The sequence below is a fragment of the Lissotriton vulgaris genome, chromosome 7 (genome assembly GCF_964263255.1).
Source record: "Lissotriton vulgaris chromosome 7, aLisVul1.2, whole genome shotgun sequence".
Classification (NCBI taxonomy): domain Eukaryota; kingdom Metazoa; phylum Chordata; class Amphibia; order Caudata; family Salamandridae; genus Lissotriton; species Lissotriton vulgaris.
The window spans coordinates 1,330,240,887-1,330,264,839 of NC_141695.1; the positions used below are offsets into that span (position 1 = coordinate 1,330,240,887).

Sequence of the window (23,953 nt, forward strand, 5' to 3'; positions counted from 1 at the left end):
TAGTAGCCTAGATGATCGCTGTAAATTGGATTTTCCCAAGCTCGAACTGGGTGCCCTTTATTATGGCTCAGCAGAACTGCAGAACTGCTTTGCGATGCAGAGCTGTGAACGTCGAGACTGTTTTTACATGTGAACATGCAAGGCATGCAGATTGTTTATTCCCGGATAATAGTCCATTCAGATAGATGAAGTTTTGCGTGATGCCGGAAAACAATTACAGCGCAAATATTTACTTCTGGCTGACAATGGTTAATGTTTTCATCAAGCATAGTGGTTTTCATAACTGTGCCATTGAATATCTTGCCTGGTTTCATCTGATTTCTGTTTTTCACGTTCCTGACAATGTTGGGCCACATTACCCCGGCATGGATTTTAAGCTTTATTCTTATGTTTATTCTAATGTTTATTTAGGCAATAATGGTGATGTAACGAAACCGGTGCTCATATATATCGCTCTGATACCCGATGTCTCGGGTCTACTTCGCTATGTAAAACAAAAAATAGAAATATCAGTTGTTGGCCTATAGTAGGTGCGTTGGCAGTCTGCCAGACTATGTTTGTGGTCCCAGTAGTGAAATAGCAGCAGGCGGCGGCAGCGCAGAAGGTTAATGTGCCTGCTGCAAAGAACATATACCTGATGCAGATCACAAAATGTATATGATGTAATAGGTCAGTGAGTCAGTGAGTCACTGCTTTTGTCAGAAAGATCCTTTTGTTACTTGCAGTTTCTAAGTTAAAATCCTAACATACAACAGCAAGCTATTAACTGTCATCTAAGAGCTGCATGCAAACTTAAAACTGCAAGGAAAGAATTGGAGGGTTATGTTGTTTTCTAGTGTTTGTTCTATTTGGGGACTAAACAGATTTTACTGATCAAATGGCATATTAAGTACATTTTGTTTCACCTAAACACTATAAACTGAGTGGAAAGACATGCGTGATTAAGTCACATGCGTTCTAATGGAAACGTGGTAAAGGTAATGTGTGGTTCCCAATGCTTTGTGAAGGCTGTTTCCCAACTGCTGTGCGACTTCTACTCTTAGAGCTGAGATTTTCATGAAAGTCTTATAGTCTGAATTCAGCAGCGTAATAGGTGGAATGTATGAAGCTCTGTGTTTATACTGAATAAGCAGCTACCTAGGTTATGCATCTATTAATGTAATAACTGCACTTTCACAATTGCTTTATTAACCTTCCTGCTTTCTCAAATTTGCTTGGAAATGCACAATTTTTCTTCTCTTTTTAAAATTTTCTCGGGGGGAGAACCCCCCCAAACCCCCCTTATGGAGTTCGGGGTCGCTCGCTACGGTGCAGCATGCAAATTAGTTTATGCCTCACCATTTTCAAATGTCACCAGCCGCCCCTGCTTATAAGTATTTAGTTATGCAGCACAATATCCTTCATGCAAAAACATCAACTGTTGCATGGCTAAACACTTATAAGGTCCAAAGGGCGAGACCTTTTGGCTATGCCAATGCTAGTTTGAAAATTGGTACCATGATGGACTGACCATGTTTTTAGAAGTCCAATCGTGCAGCAGGCAGTTAACACTCGTATTAATAATGGACCCCATAGCTCTATGTTATGTTTAAAGAGGTCAACCTGTACTCCATCTGCACCCGGAGCCTTTCCACCCTTTCTTGCATTTGTATCGAAACTTAGAGGATTATATAATATTTTGGGGTGGGAATTTTTATTTGAGACTCAGTGGTATCGCTGATGATCAGAACTGTATCTTAGTGGCTAATGATGTTTCCAACTTCTCGCACTTTGTACACAACACATTCAGAGAAAAACTGAATAGGATCCTTGTGATTTATGAGCTTATCCGTGGTGTAGATTTAGTGGCAAATGAAATACAGGGAGATGCTTCATGAATTTGGCGGGGGTATCCTTGTGAGTACTTCAAGCCCCAGGAGACAGCGGAGCAGCCAGGGTGTGTCTGAGCACCTCCCTAAATACCGGCAGTGCTATTTAAACATCACATGCCTCCCGCAACGCAGGAGGTATGCGGACGCGTGCCGGGCGATGCCCGGACCAAGGGCGGGCCTGTCCTAGCCCGTCATTGTCAGGAAGAGGCAGGGCCCTCCCCCCTCTTTCATCTAGGTTACGGGACCAAAGGTACTGTTTTAGCATCATTTGTCGTGGGACTTTTTCGGTACATACCTGGAGGACTTCTTATCATCTATTACCATCATTAGCAAACTCTAAGCAGCAAAAGTTGTGTTCTGTTAGTAAGTTGTTGTTAAAGCCCCATTTGGATATTTACACACACCCAATGGGTAAAAGGAAGTCAATGGAGGGTGGGGGGGCAGTCGGGTACAAGAATGGCAAAAAGGTAAAAAAAGCGAGACATGCAGCCAGCAACTGTGTCCTTGATTTGAGACAATAGCAAGCGAATGTGAAGAGATTTTAGGAGGCAACAATTTAGCATTTGACACTGGCATAGATCATCAGGAGGAGGTATTCGTTAATAATCCTCAACGAATAATTCCATCTATGTTCAAAAAACAGGTTCACCAATCCACTAACCCAATTCTTCATAGCCTACCGGCAGAGGGCACTGAGGGACTTCCTCCATCTACATCTTCGTCACTACTTCTAAATCGAAACGATTCATGGGTCATAAGTGCCAGTAGAGCGGATGAGTATTCTCCACCAATCCCTTGTTCTAATAGATTTGCAGCGCTGGAGTATTTGGTAGACTGAACTGTACCCCCAATAAGGAACAAATGTAATCCTACTTGCGCTGTGGACTTGGCAAATAGATGTAAATGTAGAGATTCCAATGAGGGTTGTTGCAGAAAATGGAATTACTCCAAAAAGATGTTGACTCCTTGAGGAAAATGGTGGAAGCCTTAAACTGAAGGGCCAAACTCCCCCTCCAGCTACCATCTTATTGTCTCAGACTCTTCCCCTTACATCTTCTCCACATTTGAACAGACCAACGATTGATGTTTTCTCTGTGGGGGGTGGTGGGATCTCCTCCGGGCTGCGAGATCAAGGAAATTCTATCCCTCCTATGGCCCCTGTCTGTAGCTCCAAAAAATCATATGCCGATTCAATGAAAGATCCAAGAGCTGGCCACACCCTTTCCAACACCATGGGGCCCTAGGGGCAACTTCATTCGGGCATGACCATGAACACTCAGGCTACAGTCTATATGGTGAAAGTCCCAAAACCTTCATGAAGGCAGCGGTACTAAAGCAGCGAGTCCCTTCGCAATAAGGCAATACATTGGTTGCGACATGTGAGGGGATGCAGATCCATAATTCGGAAGGATATCCTTAGAACGAGGATTTAATTGCGAAATTCTGAGCCAGACTGCATTGAGCTGTTGCTAATTGATGCTGTTCTCACTGAGAATTTGTTGGCCTTGGAATTCCGCACCTCCTCTCCAGAGCATTCTGCCATTTAGATCAGACACTTACCACTTTGGACACCATTTAGGTTGGCTGACCATGAAACATCAGGGAGACCGGGATGGGGGTCTGGTCTGAAAAGGGTGGATTGACTAATTCTAGGGTCCATTGAAAATAATACTATTGCTACAATAGAAGCCAGATGCAGAGAGATTAATGCCCTTGCTAACTCCCGATATATAGAAATCTTAAAGGGACAGGGACTGGATGCGGAAGATGTATGGGCACCGCTTGGTGCCCTAGATAGTATAGCAGTGGAGGCCACGACAAACTCAAATGTGCTTAATCTTCTCTTGGAATGTAGCGGGGTTAGAGAAGAAATTATTGCTCCCCGAATGGAACAAATTTGTTCAAAAGTTTGAGATATGTCTATTTCAGGAGACATGAAGTCTAACTCCCTTATACAAATCCGGCTATACTTCTTATTTTATTCCAGCAACTAGTTCAGGCAAGGGTCGCTCTTCAAGGGGGTTACAAATCTGGATTAGTATTTCCCTAAATTGGACGATTGTCACACACACACACACCTGTCTGACACGGGACATTCTGCACAAAACTGTTAGAGGTACACCCAATGGTACAGCCCTAGAACTATTTAACATCTTTGCAAGAGGTTCTGTAGGTGCCCAGTTATCTTCGACTATAACAGCATTGGTAAGTATGTTATTTCGCATTTCGCCACATTCCAACATTATTGTAGCTGGGGACCTCAACTGTACGTTCAAACCTCTGAGTGCGGACGATCTTCTGGGAGCCCCCGAAGAGGATGTAAAATGGGCTTTCCGCCCCTTAGTTTAGACCCCATTAAGAAGTGGTCTCAGAGGGCCATCCAAATCAATGCCCTCACCCTGGAATTTAACTTAAGAGCTGCAAATGGGAGGACATGCTCTGATTCAAGTGGAGCCAATACTTTTAATAGGATAAGCTCTCCGTCCAGAATTGATTATATTCTTATGGATGTTCGATTATGGGGGGGGGGGGGGGGGGGGCCTCCAGGATATGGTAGCTACGCCTTCTATAGACAGTGACCATAACCCCCTCTGTCTACAAGTTAACAGTGTTTGGCGATCCCTTGGTACAAAGGCACACAATCCTCCTTTAATGTCATCTAGAGAGGTAACCCCTCTAATAGCAATAGACGCCTCAAATGGCATAAAGTCTCCCAACAAGCATATAAATTGCAAAGCATAAGGGAAGTCCTTGAGTCTATGAACAAGGAACTTGTGGTGCTTTATAGTGAAATGGGGAAGCAATCCAACTTTCATCAGTTTTATAGGATTCAATTGATAAGTACATTTTTTATTGTAGAAGGGAAACTGGCCCCAAGGCGGGATAGAGCAAGGCCTACTAACCCATTGTATTCCTTGGGCTGTAGGGAAAAGAGGGTGGCACTGTCTCTTGCTGTTAGAAAGAAAGAATTATCAACAATAAAAACAGCAAGAAAAGATTACTCCTAGGCACTGGTGGAAGCTAAACGCAATTGGGATGAGGCATGAGGCTCATTGGCAGGTACTCAAACATGCTTCCAAGCACAGAGACGCAACACTATTTTGGGATCTAATTAATAGAGGGAATAGAAAAGGATCAGACCCAATCCCTAACCATATTACAGGTCAGCATTGCACGAGCACTTCTCCAATCTTAATTTGGGAGAAGAATGTCATGCGTCCCCAAATGCTGACCCCTCCCCAACTATCACTGGTGCTCACCTGACACTGGATTGTTTTGAGCTCCAAGGAGGTGGAGCTAGCAATAAATAGCATCACTCCCAGAAAGGCTGCGGGACCTGATGGTCTCCCTGGGGACTTGCTTTTGTACGATCCTAAGCCTTGGGCCCATTTTATTTTACTTGTAATGAATTTAATAGCAAGGACATCTCCTGTCCCAGATTCTTGGAAAGGTGCAGAGGTTTTTAAGAAGGTAAATAGGGAGGACCCTGCCAACTACAGACCGATTAGTTTAATCGATGGGATTCAGAAGGTGGTTGGCAGGGTGCTCCTTATGAGGATCAGAACATGGATGGAGGATGGAAACATCCGGTCTCGTTATTAAGCGGGGCTAAGGCAAAAGGTGGCAACAATGGACCAGGTGTTCAGATTCTTCATTATCTATTGGAAAATAATGACTATAGGGAAAGGCAGCTTGTACCTGGCCGTCACAGTTCTGAAGACTGCATTCAACCTGGTGCCTCGGGATAAGCTCTGGCAGGTCCTACAACAACTGGGCATCTCCACTCAGATCCTTGACTTCACAAAACGCTTGCATAAGGACAACTATGCTAAAATCAGGTGGGGATCACAGGGCCAATTGACAGAGGATCGTGGATGTGTGCTGGCCCCCACCCGGTTTTCGTTATTCAATGGGGTGGTAGACCATCTCAAAGAGGAACCAGCTGACGCTCCCACTTTGGCGGGGGAGAAGACACCAACCCTCCTGTTCGCCGACGATACCCTCTTGATCTCCAAGTCACTGAGTGGCCTTCAAAAACTCTTAAATGGTTTAGTCTTTTTTTGCAATTCTCTGGGGATGACAATCAATACAAACAAAACCAAATTAATGACTATCAACCCATCAAAACATTTTAGAAATGGCATCGCCCTGAACGATACCCCTTTAGACACCATCGAGTCTTTTGACTATCTGATATGAAATGGAGTTCCCATCTAGCCATAATGCTCCTAAGCCACAAGCGGGTGTCTGGGGCCATCGTCAGAGAACAACACCTGTCTGCGAGTAGGCCAGTTGCCCCGGCGCTTACGGTCTATGACGGCAAAGCACTACCCTCGGCCCTATACGGGGCCGAACTTTGGGGCTTCGAGAATACTAGCGAGCTTGCTAAATCACAAAATGAGTTTTTATGAGATCTTATTTCCCTTCCTATTTCCACCCCGTTGAACCCCTTATTTTATGATATGGGAAGACGTTCCATCCAGGACATTGCACGTCTTCATCCCCTGCTCTTTTGGGCACGCATAAGAAGGACCGCCGAGTAGTCGAATTATGCCGCTGCCCTCGATTATTGGTAATAGGGGATACAGGGAGCAGGATCAAATGGATAGCTGACCTTCGGCAGCTTTGAATAGATATTGGATTCTGAGAGGCTTGGGCTAGCCAGATCCCACCTTCCAAACAGAACCTGAAGCGTGCCTATTGGGATTGGGTGCAGATAAAAAAGAGCTATCCAATCCCAAAACCGGGAAACTTACTGAGGGGTTCTTCGAGCATAAATTAATCTGCAAATTAGAACCCTACCGCGATTTTATACAGGTTCCCAGGGACAGGGTCCTATATATGAAGACGAGACTAGGGACCCTGCCACTCAATAGTGTGACAGCATCTTGGAAAGGGCCCAATTCAACACCAGCGCCCTGCCCACTGCTGCACCTATCATAATGAGTCTATTGCCCATTTTTTCTTTGCATGCCCGGCCTACAGGATGGCTAGAGTCAAATGGCTCAAAACGGTCTGTAAAATGGTAGGCCTAACGAACCTTTGTGCTGCACTACGTATTTTAAAAACTGATACTTCTTCTCTCACATTGATCTGTGGAGTAGCTAAGTGTTTGGGATGCGCATGGTTGATTAGATTAAAGATCCAGGCGAAAAACGCGACATGTTCCAACGCCCTGGATGCGCATGGTTGATAGATAAGATAAGAGCAAAGCTCTGAGAGAATAATGTCTAGTGCAATAGCCTTTATGGCCCCAATCTGATATTATTGGCCTTGTGAAAATGGATTCCCCTCTTTTATCCTTCGTTTTCTTTTTATCGGTATAGAATTTAATGTTTATTGTATAGTATGATGCCTTTTTATGATGTTACATGTTTTTAGCATTTGAATTTTATATGTACATGCTTTTATGATAATTTTTCATCGAATAAAGTTCATACTACTACAGGAAGTAACATTTACAGGGAGAGGTAGCTGCTCCATAGTCACTGTCCAAGTAATGGTCCAGGAAGGTTTTACATTTCCAGATTCTGAACTGTCCGACTAGTGACCATAATCCTCAAGTGTGGAGCTGTGCCAATACCTGTGAATACGATACATTGCCCAATCAAATACACAGAGAATGGGGTAATACAATGGTAGTGCATGGATCTTGATGCAAATTCCTAGCTTAGCTTGTGGTGAACCAAAGGTCTCAGTTTGAGCTCTGTTTAGTGACAAGCCGAAGTCGGGGCAATTCTAGGTGCTTTCTGGGAAAGCAGTGATAAGGCCAGAGAGTAATTAACTGTACCTATTGGTCAACATCCTTGGAGTCCTAATAAGTAGTTTGATAGAATTTGATCCCAAGCCCATCTAACCTCCTACAAGACCTCAAATGTTTCTCAATGGTGCCAAATATCAGACATTGTACAGTGCTTTACGAAGAAGCTATTAGGCATAGAAAATAATAAGTCTTGGGAGCAATTGGCCAGTGCCTCCACAAGGAATGAGGAGGCACAGTTCTGGAAGATAGTTAACTCCCCATTTCTTGCCAGTAACCCTAGCTGCAGCATAGAGGTACCAATACCGGAGCAAGGTGAATCATTTTACCAAGCTGTACGATTTTAATGACCAGATAACCAAACCAGACTCATTCAGCCCAGCATGTAATAAGGAGCTGACAATAACACTTGGGGATGGTATCACAGTAGTAAGTAGATGCTCTGCCCTTAAAGCTCCTTGACCGGATGGTGTCCTGGTTGATCATTTAGAGATAATTTAACTTTCTGGGCCCGTCTAGGTAGATGTAATAAGGAGTCCGATCAATACATCACCTCCCAAGTCTTGGTCATGGGCAACGATTGACAATTTTAAAAAAAGGGAGATGGAAGCGACCCATAATGCTATCATCCAATATCCCAAATAGATGCCACACAGATATTAGGCAGAGTCCTGTTTGATCATTTCGAAAACTGGACCAAAGATATTTTAACACCGGCACAATATGGCTTCCGGGAGGAACTAGGGAAGGGTGACCAGTGACTGAACCTACAGTTAATTATGGGCAAGTACGTGGTCACTAAACAGTGTTGCTTATTTTTCATGGACTTAAATGAAGCATTAGACGGAATCCGTGGACCTTGCTGTTATGTAAGGGTGCCAAACTCAAAATTGTACATCTTCTTGCACAGCTGCACACTGATGTAGAAGGTAGGATCAGCAAATGGTGTGATGCAAGGTTGTGTGCTGGCACTCTTGTTTTTACATCAATAGCATAGAGGATTGTTTGATTGAAGCTGCAGCTGACTCACCTAAGATGGGGACAATGCCGATGATTGCGTCCTTATGGTACAAACAGGGAGGGGTCTCCGGAAACTTCCTAAAGGTTTTGTGTCTTGCGTTCTTTCTGGGCCTTTTTCCCAATAAAACTATATCATACACAATGGTTTGTGGGCATCCGGAATGTCGGCCAACTCAGTTTCATATCAACGGAACAGCTCTAAAATGGGTTTCCACATTTTCTTTTCTGAGAGTACCATTTGCTAGCAGAACACTTGGCTGTATCTTAAGGAGGCGGGAGAGGGGGGTTAAGGGCCACGCAGTTCGAGCAAGCAACAGTGTCCTTGTGCACATTTGCAACCAAGCTAAGGTCTAGATATAATGATTGCTATATATAATGCCAGACGCCATCAATCTCTACCTATGGGGCTGGTTGTGGGCGCACACTGACCCTTCACCCGTGCAGAATAGTGAAAATAAGTTCTTGCGCAGCCTTATGTCATTTACTCCAAGCGTAACCGGCCACTATAGTGCATGAAGTTAGGTCTTAGATTTTATAGGTGATGCAGTAAGTATGGCACCAACCTTACATTGGCTGTCAATCTGGTTTACACCAGAGGAATCATTTACACACATGGTGATTTCTGATTGCTTAAAACCAGCAGGGGGCAAAAAAGCCATCTGGCTTAGGTTTGTCAAAAAAGGAACTTGATGCCATAGACTGATCAGAATTTTTTCTCAACCTGCTGACCATAGAAATTCTGCAAAAACCTCCGGTAAAAGGAGAATTGTTAAATCGGATGGTTGGATTGAGATGGGAAGGTGCGTGAAGGAAGGGGTGGCAACAGCTTACGTCCCTCTCTGCACAACACCTGAGATTGAGCCATACTTGTTAAAAGTATCACTCCATCAGAGATACTGTCACACACGATTTAGATTAGGCCTGGCCCACTATTTGAAGTCTTACGCCTCCAAAGCTTTTGCTGTGAAAGATACAATACCGTACGCATACAACTGAACTGCCCCAAAATTGCAGGTCTTTTTTTCTGTGAGCTTTATAGAGAATAAAAAACCCATAGTCTGTTACTTCTTGAGAACCTTAAATATTAGAAAGTGTAAAGAGGCTTTGGCTTACCCAATATTGTTCCAGACTAACCTAGTACGTCTAGCAGTATATAGATGTATTTCTTCCGTTGTTTAACATTGGAGAATTGTGGGGAAATCTGAATATTATTTGTTATTTTTATGATGTCCAATTGACCAGTAATACGTGTTCTGAAACTTTTCTTGAAACCATTCTTCATAGAGGTACTGTATTTTATTCAATGATGAATTATCAGTTGGTACCATATGATCTAGCCGGGTCAGAGATGCCTCGGTAGGAATAGAACTACTGTAGAATATGCAATTTTATGCTATAGATCAGCTCTTTAGTAGCTAAGCAATGGATAGCAAGTAAGAGCAGATGATGTCTACATGTAGTATACTTTCAAATCAAGCGGAGACTGTGGAACGATTTTTTAAACATTTAAATGAAGAACTTCGACACTTTAGTTCTGACTTTCTGCAATTATTTCCACATATTCTTGCTGGTCAAATGTATTTTTTACTTGTAACAAACAAGGGTTCCCTGTGATCAATACGGTAATAACCCCTAGGTCAGGGAAAAAACACTGTGTAGGTATCAACCCAGGCGGTAATAGAGGGGACTTGCCCACGTAATAGTGATAGGACACAACAACCCACTTCCGTAGCAAAAGACAGTTTCTTTTATTAGGACAAAATTCATTAAAAAAACCACAGTGACAATAATTTTTTTTAAAGAAAGCATGTGAAAACATGCAATACATATGAACAATTAAATTAAATACAAGACAAAAGATAGTCCACAACAGTCACAGTTTCATAAAAGCATAATGTTAATTCCTGTGTCAAACAAATAGGTATGCTGTTGAGGCGCGTTTCGGCGACCAGCGCCTTCTTCAAGACAAACAAAACTCAGGTTCATGCAAACTGGTACATGCACACAATATATATTGTTGACAAGACTTCTCACGATAAAATAAAAGCTACGGCGTTTTCAATTGATGCGTGTTAATAATTTAGCATCGGTGGTTCTTAAATGCGAACAGGATATTCTTTTTGGATTCTAAGATCTTCGAGAAAAAAAATATGCTCAAAATGAAACTTTGATGGCGAAGGGTGTAGGATAAATAAAAGACACGCTCTCCTGTTGTACTTTTTTTTAAGAAAGAGAATACGTGATTGTTAGACTAATATGCCTCGCCTCCACTGTTCCGAACCGGCATAGTTAGAAGATGGCTCTGATACACGTCATCTGTTACTGACTCCAAGTATGTGCACGTCTTTTTATGGGATGTTTTTCTGCCGGTTCTTACGATTCTGGTTAGCGAGGATAAACGCGCCAGAACTGCTAATAAAGGACGGATCAGTGTGTGGAGGCTTGCTAGTTCGAGTCGTATCCGGGTCACAATAGACGATGGAAGATGCAGGAAACCAAATGTTTTTTATATTCTGATTTTAACAATTGCTTGTATGCTTTTATGGTTTCTGTAAACCGAATAAAGTTATTAGACAGTTGCAATGTTCTATCTAAAAGGGTTACATAGGACGTTAAAGTCACCCCCAATGATAAGTAAAACATTACCTAATTTGAGCACCTCAGAGGTAAAGGAACCGAAAATAGGGTCATTGATTGTCGGACCATATACATTAATCAAGCTTAAATCAAGTCAAGATTAATCAGGTGAAGAACTATTTTCGATTGAAATTTGGACTAGAATATAACGACCAACTGCATCTGAACATTAATTCATTATCTGAATATGTAATCTTTTTGCATCAACAATTTTTTTGTTTACTTTAGGAAGAGAAACATTACCAACCCACTTTTTCTTCATGTATTCTAAAACTGTATCAATATGCATCTCCTGTAGTACACAACTGTCCGCTTTATATATTGCTAAGTAATCCAAAACTTTAATGTGCTTAACAGGATGTGTTAAACCGTTAACATTTAAAGAAACAATTTAATTATTAACATTATCCATAATCAAGGAGGAAAGAAAGGAAAATCAAAGTGCAGAAGAATAAAGAGTAGCTCTAATAACAAATGAAAGGAGTAAAATGAAAGACCATGCCAAACAAATAAGACAACATAGAAACAAATATTACTTATGAATCATGCAGACGCATAAGCAAGAATGATCTGCCTCGACAATGCCCTCAAAGTGAAACTTAATGAGAAAGGCAAGTTCTAAGGAAAACATAGCAGAGGAAACAAATATCAGGTACATTTGTTTCCAAGGACAGTGGAAAATGTTGATCTTAAAAAGAACAAGCACTGGCGTTGCCAATAGGTCTCGCAGTAGGAAAGTTGGAGCTATTACAATTGCAAATAACAATGCCTTTTATTTTTATTTTACATGTTAAAAACATAAAGGGCTTTGTCATTTACAAAACCAATATCTCCAACTTTCCTACTGCGAGACCTATTGTGCACTGCACAGTGTGTGTGAAAGTGGCGTTGCGTGGGTGTGAGTGGCGTTGCGTGGGTGTGAGTGGCGTTGCGTGGGGGTGAGTGGCGTTGCGTGGGGGTGAGTGGCGTTGCGTGGGTGAGTGGCGTTGCGTGGGTGAGTGGCGTTGCGTGGGTGAGTGGCGTTGCGTGGGTGAGTGGCGTTGCGTGGGTGAGTGGCGTTGCGTGGGTGAGTGGCTTTGCGTGGGTGAGTGGCTTTGCGTGGGTGAGTGGCTTGGCGTGGGTGGGTGAGTGGCGTGGGTGAGTGGCGTGGGTGAGTGGCGTGGGTGAGTGGCGTGGGTGGGTGGCGTGGGTGGGTGAGTGGCGTGGGTGGGTGAGTGGCGTGGGTGAGTGGCGTGGGTGAGTGGCGTGGGTGAGTGGCGTGGGTGAGTGGCGTGGGTGGGTGAGTGGCGTGGGTGGGTGAGTGGCGTGGGTGGGTGAGTGGCGTGGGTGGGTGAGTGGCGTGGGTGGGTGAGTGGCGTGGGTGGGTGAGTGGCGTGGGTGGGTGAGTGGCGTGGGTGGGTGAGTGGCGTGGGTGAGTGGCGTGGGTGGGTGAGTGGCGTGGGTGGGTGAGTGGCGTGGGTGGGTGAGTGGCGTGGGTGGGTGAGTGGCGTGGGTGAGTGGCGTGGGTGAGTGGCGTGGCGTGGGTGAGTGGCGTGGCGTGGGTGAGTGGCGTGGCGTGGGTGAGTGGCGTGGCGTGGGTGAGTGGCGTGGCGTGGGTGAGTGGCGTGGCGTGGGTGAGTGGCGTGGCGTGGGTGAGTGGCGTGGGTGAGTGGCGTGGCGTGGGTGAGTGGCGTGGCGTGGGTGAGTGGCGTGGCGTGGGTGAGTGGCGTGGCTGAGTGGCGTGGGTGGGTGAGTGGCGTGGGTGAGTGGCGTGGGTGGGTGAGTGGCGTGGGTGGGTGAGTGGCGTGGGTGGGTGAGTGGCGTGGGTGGGTGAGTGGCGTGGGGGCGTGGCGTGGGTGAGTGGCGTGGCGTGGGTGAGTGGCGTGGCATGGGTGAGTGGCGTGGCGTGGGTGAGTGGCGTGGCGTGGGTGAGTGGCGTGGCGTGGGTGAGTGGCGTGGCGTGGGTGAGTGGCGTGGCGTGGGTGAGTGGCGTGGCGTGGGTGAGTGGCGTGGCGTGGGTGAGTGGCGTGGGTGAGTGGCGTGGCGTGGGTGAGTGGCGTGGCGTGGGTGAGTGGCGTGGCGTGGGTGAGTGGCGTGGCGTGGGTGAGTGGCGTGGCGTGGGTGAGTGGCGTGGCGTGAGTGGCGTGGCGTGGGTGAGTGGCGTGGCGTGGGTGAGTGGCGTGGCGTGGGTGAGTGGCGTGGCGTGGGTGAGTGGCGTGGCGTGGGTGAGTGGCGTGGGTGAGTGAGTGGCGTGGCGTGGGTGAGTGGCGTGGCGTGGGTGAGTGGCGTGGCGTGGGTGAGTGGCGTGGGTGGGTGAGTGGCGTGGGTGGGTGAGTGGCGTGGGTGGGTGAGTGGCGTGGGTGGGTGAGTGGCGTGGGTGGGTGAGTGGCGTGGCGTGGGTGAGTGGCGTGGCGTGGGTGAGTGGCGTGGGTGGGTGAGTGGCGTGGGTGGGTGAGTGGCGTGGGTGGGTGAGTGGCGTGGGTGGGTGAGTGGCGTGGGTGGGTGAGTGGCGTGGGTGGGTGAGTGGCGTGGGTGAGTGGCGTGGCGTGGGTGAGTGGCGTGGCATGCGTGGGTGCGTGGCGTGGCTGGCGTGGGTGAGTGGCGTGGCGTGGGTGAGTGGCGTGGCGTGGGTGAGTGGCGTGGCGTGGGTGAGTGGCGTGGCGTGGGTGAGTGGCGTGGCGTGGATGAGTGGCGTGGCGTGGGTGAGTGGCGTGGCGTGGGTGAGTGGCGTGGCGTGGGTGAGTGGCGTGGCGTGGGTGAGTGGCGCGGCGTGGGTGAGTGGCGCGGCGTGGGTGAGTGGCGCGGCGTGGGTGAGTGGCGCGGCGTGGGTGAGTGGCGCGGCGTGGGTGAGTGGCGCGGCGTGGGTGAGTGGCGCGGCGTGGGTGAGTGGCGCGGCGTGGGTGAGTGGCGCGGCGTGGGTGAGTGGCGCGGCGTGGGTGAGTGGCGCGGCGTGGGTGAGTGGCGCGGCGTGGGTGAGTGGCGCGGCGTGGGTGAGTGGCGCGGCGTGCGTGAGTGGCGCGGCGTGCGTGAGTGGCGCGGCGTGCGTGAGTGGCGCGGCGTGCGTGAGTGGCGCGGCGTGCGTGAGTGGCGTGCGTGAGTGGCGCGGCGTGCGTGAGTGGCGCGGCGTGCGTGAGTGGCGCGGCGTGCGTGAGTGGCGCTGCGTGAGTGGCGCTGCGTGAGTGGCGCGGCGTGCGTGAGTGGCGCGGCGTGCGTGAGTGGCGCGGTGTGCGTGAGTGGCGTTGCGTGCGTGAGTGGCGTTGCATGCGTGAGTGGCGTTGCATGCGTGAGTGGCGTTGCATGTGTGAGTGGCGTTGCATGTGTGAGTGGCGTTGCATGTGTGAGTGGCGTTGCATGTGTGAGTTGCGTGGTTGAGTGGCGTTGCGTGGTTGAGTGGTGTTGCGTGGTTGAGTGGCGTTGCGTGGTTGAGTGGCGTTGCGTGGTTGAGTGGCGTTGCGTGGTTGAGTGGCGTTGCATGTGTCAGAGGCTAAATGTAGCACAGGGAGACCTCCAGCGGTAAGACAATCAAAAACAACTTAGAAAACATTTCACAGTATGAAAAGATCAAACTCATGAACGAGCGTGATACACCTCAGCTAAAAATCATGATAAATAACAACACACATTAGAAGTGAAACTGCAAGTACAGAAGGACCAGCTTTGCTTGTTTAAAACTCAGAGGCAAAAGAAGAGGACATATGTACTTATGACATATGCTCTCCCACTTCAGGCAGATGAGTATAATGTGTAAAGCGTCTTGTGGAGCAACCATGTCACATGAGCAGATCGTGGAGTCTGAGGACTTATGCCATCCCGCTAAGAGTTGTGGCAACAAATGAAATAAATAAATAAAACACATACAAGGCAGGTCTTGGGCAGAGGCAGAGTACTGACTTAGGAATGACTGAGGCGCATTGGTGTGAAGCACATCAAAGGGCTTCTCCTCCCCTAATTAGGTGAGGAGAAGCCGTTTCGGGAAACTGAAAGTAGGGCCGGCCTGCGGCCGGCCATGAATAATTAGGGGAGGAGAAGCTCTTTGATGTGCTGGGCTGGCCCTGAATGCGCATGCATGTTTAATCACGTGGTTCACGTGAACTACATGAAAACCGCGGGGCTGAAAGCCCTTTGGTTTGACGATGTTTTCGCCACAGGAATTCTCGCTCCGCTCGATGCGCTTGCGCACATCAATAGGTCGCGAGACCTAAAAAACCCTAACACACCGAGAAGTTAGCCTGCTATATGATGTCCACTAATTAAAGTGGGCACCTTGCACCAGTTCAAATCACCCTTATGGTGATTTAAGAGTTCAAAGAACCTTAGAAAGCTGTCAATGTGGTAGCTGTGGAGAGCAGCCTTCAGGCTGTCTTGAAGGAATGTTAGGCAGCTGTGTTTACCAGAATGCAACCTTGTGTTGGTTAAATGAAAGGAGAACCACACAGTTGTTATAAAAATAACATTATTATAACACACCTTGAACACCTCACAGTATCTGCTATATGCAGATAAACACAAAGCACACAATATCGTAGCAAAGAAACAATCTTAAGTAGCACTAATACATAGTGGGCTCCAGGGGGAGACCAAACCATATACTAAAATAGTGGTATAAGAATCACGACTTGAGTCAAGACAGTATCTAGAGGTTCTAGACTCGCTAGGACACCAAGGAACCACCCAAGGTGAGTAAGTAGGGACCCCACAGAGGACGGGTGCAGTGTGACAACACAACCAGGTGCTACACACAATTCAATGGGAGTGTCGCGGTTGTAGTTTTACTGTTCAAGGACCCTTCCCATTGGATTACGAGGAAACCCTTTGAAACCTAGAAGGTTGGAGAGCCACCCCACCAGTCTATACCAAAGTACCAGAGTTACCTATCCCCAGGGAAGCCGGGTGCATAGGGCTGAAGTGGCGTCAGAAACTGCTGTCGTTTTCAATGGGAATCTTTAAAGAAATGCCAATGCTGGAAAGAAGTGTCCGGTGGAACCAGCAAGTGGATTCTTGAAGGAAGGAACCTGAAAGCAGAGGGGGCAGAGATTGGGTCACTCAGGAGTGACCAGGGGCTCAGTAGACTAATGCCAACTTCTGTTGGGTGCTTCAGGTGTGATGAGACCTTGACTCTACAGCTGCAGGGAACAGGAGACATCAAGGACAACCAGGAGCTGGATAGGAGTTGTCCCTTGAAGGATATAGAGTGCTAAGAGGGTTGGTGTCCGGCGGGAGAACCAACAAGCCTTGAAAGCGGCAACCCACGAAGAAGGTCAAATTAGGTTACGGTCTGGCCCAACAAGGACCAGAGGACTCACCACAGCAAGGGAAGTCAGGGCAGGCCTCGAGCAACCAGGGGAGCCAAAGTAAAGCAGTGCTGTCCCTCAAAAGGACCTACAGGCCGAAGGAAAAGGAGTTGTGAGGGGACCCCGTGAGAGTTTCACAAAGTCACAGCTTGCAGGGCACGAGGAGGTTGGAGTCCTTTGTACAAAAAGTAGGCAGAGGTGGGGTCTATCGACCGCCCAATGGACGAAGTTGGGGAACAAAAACAAGCATATGCACTTGCAAAAGTAGGAGGTGCAAAGTTGTTCGGGTTATGTGGATCCCCACGAGGGAAAGTGGCCTCAAACTCGGTGAGAGGGCAGCTCTACCTCGAGGATCCTACCTCCTGTGTTGCTGGAGCCCTCGCAGTCTGCAGGAGCTCAGGATTAGCAGACCAGTCAGTAGCGTTACAGTGCCTGTGAATGTAGGGGAGGGACTCCTTCACTCCAATTGAGATTCTTCAGTTGTCCTTGATGCTTCACAGGTCCTGCACGGAGCCTGTGTGGTATACAGGAACAGACGATGCTTTGGACAAAGAGGGAGATGAATTCTGCCCACTCAAAGTCCAGTGTGTCCAGATGGTGGAAGGTCAGTGGTTTTTTGTTTAGAATCTTGTTCCATCACATCTAGGGTCCTACAGCCAGGTAAATCCTTAAGTACCCACGGGAGAGGGATTGACAGATTCAGGGGACCCTCCATGGGGAGGGTCAGGACAGTGGGGAGGTTACTCCAATGTATTTGTCCAGTTTCACGCCAGAGCAGGAGCAAACAGATCCCAGGACTGGTTTGAACTAAACTATGCCCAGGGACACCCAATGTGCCCCTCGTGCAGACTTTCAGGTACTTTGGAAATGCACCCACCCAGCCCCAACACACTAAAACCTGTCTGGGAGGTGGTCACACCTCCCTGTGACAGGATGCCTATTGTGCTGCCTTCCTCTGCTCGAGCTTGACTCAGCAGCAGGAGGGCAGAAATGTGTCTCTGGTCGGCAGCAACCATTTTGTGCTGTCCGGGTCGAGAAGGCTGGTTCCAGGAAGGCCGGGACCCACGAAGCTTGCTTCTGAGGGGTGGAATAATACCTCTGTAGTAATCAGGAAACCTCACTGGAGTGATGAAGCCAATGTAGGTTTATTCAGGTATTAGATAAGCAAGTCCAGATGTAAGTCATACCTAAAACCATGGGAGCAGCCTGCTAGCTGCTCAGCCCGATCCATCAACTGTCATCTCTTATTCAGTCACCCAAGCATTCCACTCATAGCCCACACACCAACATTCCATTCAGAACATTCACATAGGCTGAGCAGACAGGCAAACATGGGAGAGGCAATCAGATTACTACATGCCTCTTCCCTAATGAACAGAAGATAGATGTAACAAACAAAGCATAAGAGATAAAAACAGCAAACAACTATATACATCAAAATACAGCAAGAATTAATAGTTCACAACCCAGGGATGAGGAAAAAATAACATCGCAAGGGGAAAAGAACTAACAAAGATGAATCTAAAGCCCAGTCCCAGGGATGGCGGAAAACACACATCACAAGAGGTAAAGGAACAGATGACAAAAGAGAAATACAGATAGACAATACTACCCATCTCCGTCCTCTAATGAAAAAAAATGAGTAGGCGTAGAAATGTAATATCTCCATGTAAATGTAAATGTGTGTGTCTTGTAAAGCGCACTGCTACCTTGAGGCGTCCTGGCGCTATAGACCGCTGGGGAACCCGTCCTGGCTTTCCCTGTGAGATGTTCCCTCCTGGGTATCTCCAAGGTGAAACCAGGCATCCCCGGCGTTTGTGGGGGGCCGTTGTGGAGATGAGGCATGCTAATGCCCAGAGTTGCAGAGTGTGATCCCTGGTTAGAGTAGGCACCGAGGCGAGAATTATCGAGTCTGCTGACCCTGGTTCACGACCCTGCCGCGTTGGGAATTGAACCCTGGTCCCGGGCCGTCCTCTGCTTCCGGGCCTGCCGCCTCTAACCAGTGAGCCACACCACTTCATGTAAGGAGTAAAGTCAATGTGGACAGAAGGGACTTGCACCCAAAGTCCTGCCCCACACAAAACAGGGGACAATGTGTACATAAATGTGAACAAAGGGACTTAAACCCAATGTCCTGCCCAAACTAGTAACTATGCGACAACCTGTGAAGAGAGCATGAGAGCTCTCCAATGTGAGAAGTCAAGACAGGTTGAAAACCCTGTAACAAAAATCCCATGCAGCGTAAAAGGACCACCCCGCAACATAAATTTGTGCGGTGCAAGGCGTCTTAAGCACGCAGGGACCCACCCCTGCAACAAGTCAAAGAGACCACCCTCACGTAAGGGTACAAATGTAAATAAGGCGTAAAGTGGGACTTAAAAAACAAACTTGTGCATGGGGAAAAAACAAAACCCAATCAACCTCAAAGTGAGTTTACACAATGTATGTAAGGGAGAAAATCCAAAAATGTACCCCACGTAGGGCCAACCCTCATGCACAGGAAACGTTGCCCTGTGAAAGGGTTCCACCCCTGTGTAGGGGCCATGTGAAGTGCAGCTAACCCCTGTAAAGAACATTCTCAAGGGAAACATGTGAGAGGCAATCCATAACATCAGGATACTACAACCTCCCACACAGGTTACGAATGTGGAGGTATGATTCCACGTCGTTTGATACCAAACATGACATGGTTTGTTGCAGCTGTTTGAGACATGGTTTGTTGCAGCTGTTTGAGACAGAATTTTACACGAGCATATAATGCACCTCTACCTATAGGTCTGGCTGTGTCACCGACAACCCAGGAAAATGGTCTCTGAAGGCTGCAGGTGTGCTCTGCTTATGCAGGGGCAACCTTTCATGTAAAACCCAGCACCCTGCCTTCAGGATTGTCAAGGCCTGCTATAGGGTTGACTTATAGGTTTTAAGTATGGTGACCTATAGATAGTAAACCTACATCTAAAGTAAGAGGTACATGAACAATGTTACAAAGGCTGCAATGGCAGGCCTGTAGTTCCATTTTGCATGGCCTCTCATGGGTGGCATAATACATGCTTCAGCCCATGTGAGGCTTCTGGGTTACCTATGCCCTGGGTACATGGGTACCAGATACTAGGGACTGACAAGGGGACCCCAGTATCCAATCTGGAGTGTACCTAAGTACATGGCATAACATTTTAGGGAGAACGCAGATAGACTGGGGGCCCAATTAGCAGGATCCCAGTCAGACTAGTCAAAAACAGTAACATCAAGCGAAAGTGGGGGTAACTATAAGAAGCAGATCCTACTTTCCGCCACACACAAAGATCTTCTGGGCATTGAAATGACCTGAAGATACCATCTTTCCAGATTCTCATAGTAGATAGGTTACAAAGTCCATATTTAAAACCAAAACCTCTCAGTTGTGGTTTAAACTCTGAATTATTTGCAAATTTGTACAGCTTACTTGGCTAAGTCTTGATAGATATACATTTTATTACAATTCACCATTAAAGATGGGATCTCTTGCTGCTTTCCTAATCATCACTGAATGATTGTAGTGCAAAGGTTTAAAAAACATTTGTCGCAGTTAGTCATGACGCGGATTATGAGGGAATTCTGTGTGCCTTGGCAATTTCAAGTTTCTCTTGAAACTTTAAATGCAAAAGACCAGGCAATACTTTTTCAAAATACTGTCTGCTATTGTTCCCGTCGACTTCTTCCGGCAAGTTAAAGATGCACAGGTTATACTGTTGATTACGATTTTGTAAATACAATAGTAGATTACTCATTGATAAATTGATGCTGCTATGGGCGTTGTCAATTTTGGATTTATTATCTTGAATATTAATTATACTGTTCGACACTATCAGAGAAAGACTAGGCATGTCATTGCAGATTTGTAACTTCTGACACAGTATCTGCATTTAAACAGCCTGTAATTCTTCATTTATGTTGGATGACAAGGGCTTATTAGAATCTACCACTTTTTATTTTACTGGTGGAGGAGATGTTTGTTTACACTCACTCAACATGAACATTTTTTCCTTCCATTTTAGTTAACTGTATTGAAATCAAACCCAGTTCAAATGACATAGGCGGAACTAACTGAAGGTTACAACAAAAGAAAACTGTGCAGCAGCTAAAACCAGCTGTGGGAGTGGTTTAGGGCTCAGCTGTGCTCTCTTGAAGCTAACTCCACCTTCCTGATACCATCAGTGGACCTATGCTGAAAAGACTGGTGTAAGACTTCTCAACAGAAACTACCTCAAAACTGCATAAAGCGCTCCAGAAACTGCACCGCCATGAAGCACTGTAGTCCCTGAGCTGCACAAACAAAAATATGCAGGTATTTCTAGCCTTTAATCGTAGAAACAATGGTCGTAATGATGGGCTTCACAGAGGACCAGCAGGAGGGAGTTGGGGCCATCTAGGCTAGCACAACTACTAACTACATCCATCTTAAGAGCTGGAGTTAGTGCTAACTTAAGCAGATGGCTGTAGTACGTCAAGAACTGCAATGCATGAACTGCATAAATACATATTGATCCCATTTAAGTTTACCTGGTAATCAATCTAATGGGATGGCGGGTAAAATCACAACAACCGTATACATTTTATATGTTAGCTTGCATGGACTATGAAGCAAAGAATCTGAAATGCCACACATGGTATGGCAGAAGCTTAAAGGAGTTTAGTCCCTTCAAACAAAGAGCTGGATCCAAAATCCATAAACAAACACATTTTGCTTGGCTATTTACTTTGATCAATAGTCATTATTCAAGCAAAAAAGATTATTAACAATGAACATAGATCTGTTGCTTACCTTGAGGAATGTAAGGGGATCTTGCTCATTCAGCATAGTCTGTGCAGCACTTATGGTCTCCTGAATCCGCAAACAGTGTTCCTTCACCTCTTTCAGACTCTCCTGTATCCCAAACTGAGCTGTCTCTTTGGCACAAAGTTCATCATGCATCTTTACTTCCAGACCCTCCAGGCCCCTACGCAGCTTGCCATACATGGAGGAGATGCTGGTTTTAGTGTTGGTGTCCCACTAGAAGTAAAAGCATATTTAGCCAGTGCACATCAGAAAACAGAAAACGTCAGAAAATGAAGTATCAGTCCATTTCTTTTCCAGGCCTAATTGGGCACCTTCTCCATGCAGGAAGTTCTATAAACTTTTCATGAGATACATGCTTGTACACTGGACCTTAAAAGAAAGGGTGTAGCAAACTATAAATACAAATTGCATCGAAGAGATATCCAGAGAAAATTATAAAAAGGGCAGAGAAGAGCACGGAACAGTACCCATAACTACAGACTAGAATCTGGGAACATGGGGGAGGGTGTAATCTATTTTAACCGCTTGCAGATCATTTTCTAACATCAAGAAATGAATCATAATAAAAAAAAACACAAACACAATTGGTTCTTGAATTCAGGACCACTAAAGCTGGCCAAGCCTAGGTTTTCCTTCAAAAGTGGTAGAAGCATAAAAGATTTAGTGGGACATAAGACAACTAAAAAAAAAAAAAAAAAAAAAAAAAAAAAAAAACAAGACTCAGACGAGCCCTATGGGATATGCCTGCGGGTACAGGGAATTAGCCATGAGGCACATGTAATGTGTTTTTTCTCAAGAAGAAACCAGATAATCGACTTAGGCTTACTAACCCCTTGGATCATCACACATCATAATAACTGCAATACAAGTGATGTGGTCTACATTGTGATCTGCAAATGTGGGCTTAAATATATAGGAATGACCACGAGAAAAGTAAGAATACATATTAATGAACACCGGAGTATGTTCAGATGAACAAAAACAGTTGCAAAAATTATGCATTTCCTGGAACAAGGTTGTATGTTCAGATGAAGAAAAACAGTTGCAAAAAATGAGGCATTTCCTGGAACAAGGTAATCAGGAAGACCATTTCAGCGAGTTTATCTTGGAAAAACTGAATCCCGGACTAATGATGTTGCGAATATCCTGTTGAAATTTGAGCAGAGATGGGTCTATAGAATAAGAACAAACTCACAGGAATTGAATGAGGGCATCCAATAGGCCCAGGTGGGACACAGTCAGTCTAGATAGCTGTTTCCAATGTAGAACTTACTTAGCAAAGAAGAGTGGACCTGTTATTTGTGTGGGGGTTGATGCTGAAGCAGATATTGTAATCACTGAATGGGAAAAATCCAGTCAGTGAGACCAGTAACAAGTGTATCCTGAGGCCCCTACTCCTCAAAAAAATTTTTTTAAAAGAGAATCTGCCATTCGTTGTACTAAAAGGAAGGTACTCTCCTCCTGCTGATCCCCCACATTACACAATGTTATAGGGATGGGAGATAGGAGGATATAACCGTAAGAAGCAGGAGTGTTGGATAAGACATTCACATTAAGATGCCGTCTGAGGTACCTGGCTCATAAGTTATCTTAAAGCTAGTTGAGGCTTGAGGGATTACATTTTCTAGGAGTCCCAGCGATTTGAGGTGATCGAGCGTATTTACATGTGGCATGCAAATGGGGTTCAAACTGAAATGTTCGCATACACAAAAAGATGTTCACTGGCAGTCAGATTGGTGGCTGGATAGGATCTGTGCCTTCAAATAAGGTGTGGTAGGTTGGCTGCATTTGAACAGGACAGCATCCTGATTATGGATTGTAAAGAACTCCAATGTCATCTGCTCTGAGCTATAGAAATGTTGGTGGGCGTGAAGTATTACATTGAAATGTGAAATAAAACAGATTATGCCCATGGTGTTTTCATAGGGGATGTGATAATAGTGCACTTACCCACTATCAAGGATAACATTTGCTCCTCAAACGTCAGACAACCCAGACGTAGCAAAAAGCACAAGAGTCTACAGTTGTAAAACAGGGTTTTCCAAAGTCTGTCCCGGAGGGCCGGATCCATGCTAGATTTTTATCTCATCCCAATTTAAATAAATGTAGCTATCCTGAAATCTGGCATTGATCCGGCCCGCCGGGACAGACTTTGGAGAACCCTGTTGAAGAATGAGTTACCTAAATAAAAGATTGCGATTATGGTACATTTCAGATGCCACCAATGATGGGGCTTCGTGCAGGCAAACATGCCTGATACCGAGACATATAAACCTTGACAAGAATGGGTATATGTGCGCTTTTATCACAGGATTAAATTAAAATGGAAACAATAGCATTGGGGTTGATCTCACAATGCGAGCATGCTCCTGAACAGGGGATCCTTTGGGAATTGGCATCTATGAAAAAACAAAGATATCTGAAGATTACCTAAACACGAAATGAAAAGGTGTATGGCATAATCAGAATGTAAACCAAAATATTGTCAATGATACTGGCCCTGAAAATTCTCAGGATAATACAACAAATATCTTCTGAATTAATAGGCATAGGAGACAGACATCCCATTTGAGATAAG

The 23,953-nt window shown here is 46.1% G+C and overlaps 1 protein-coding gene across 2 annotated transcripts in view; it reads right to left on the reverse strand.

Annotated features, from left to right (window-relative positions):
• The window catches only part of LOC147703621 (zinc-binding protein A33-like), a 336,075-nt gene that overhangs the window by 102,202 nt on the left and 209,920 nt on the right, over positions 1–23,953 (reverse strand). For both annotated transcript variants that reach the window (XM_086931961.1, XM_086931962.1), the window contains exon 4: positions 21,361–21,588. In XM_086931961.1, coding sequence (XP_086788087.1) covers positions 21,361–21,588 — 228 coding nt within the window. The remainder of the gene's footprint in view (positions 1–21,360; positions 21,589–23,953) is intronic.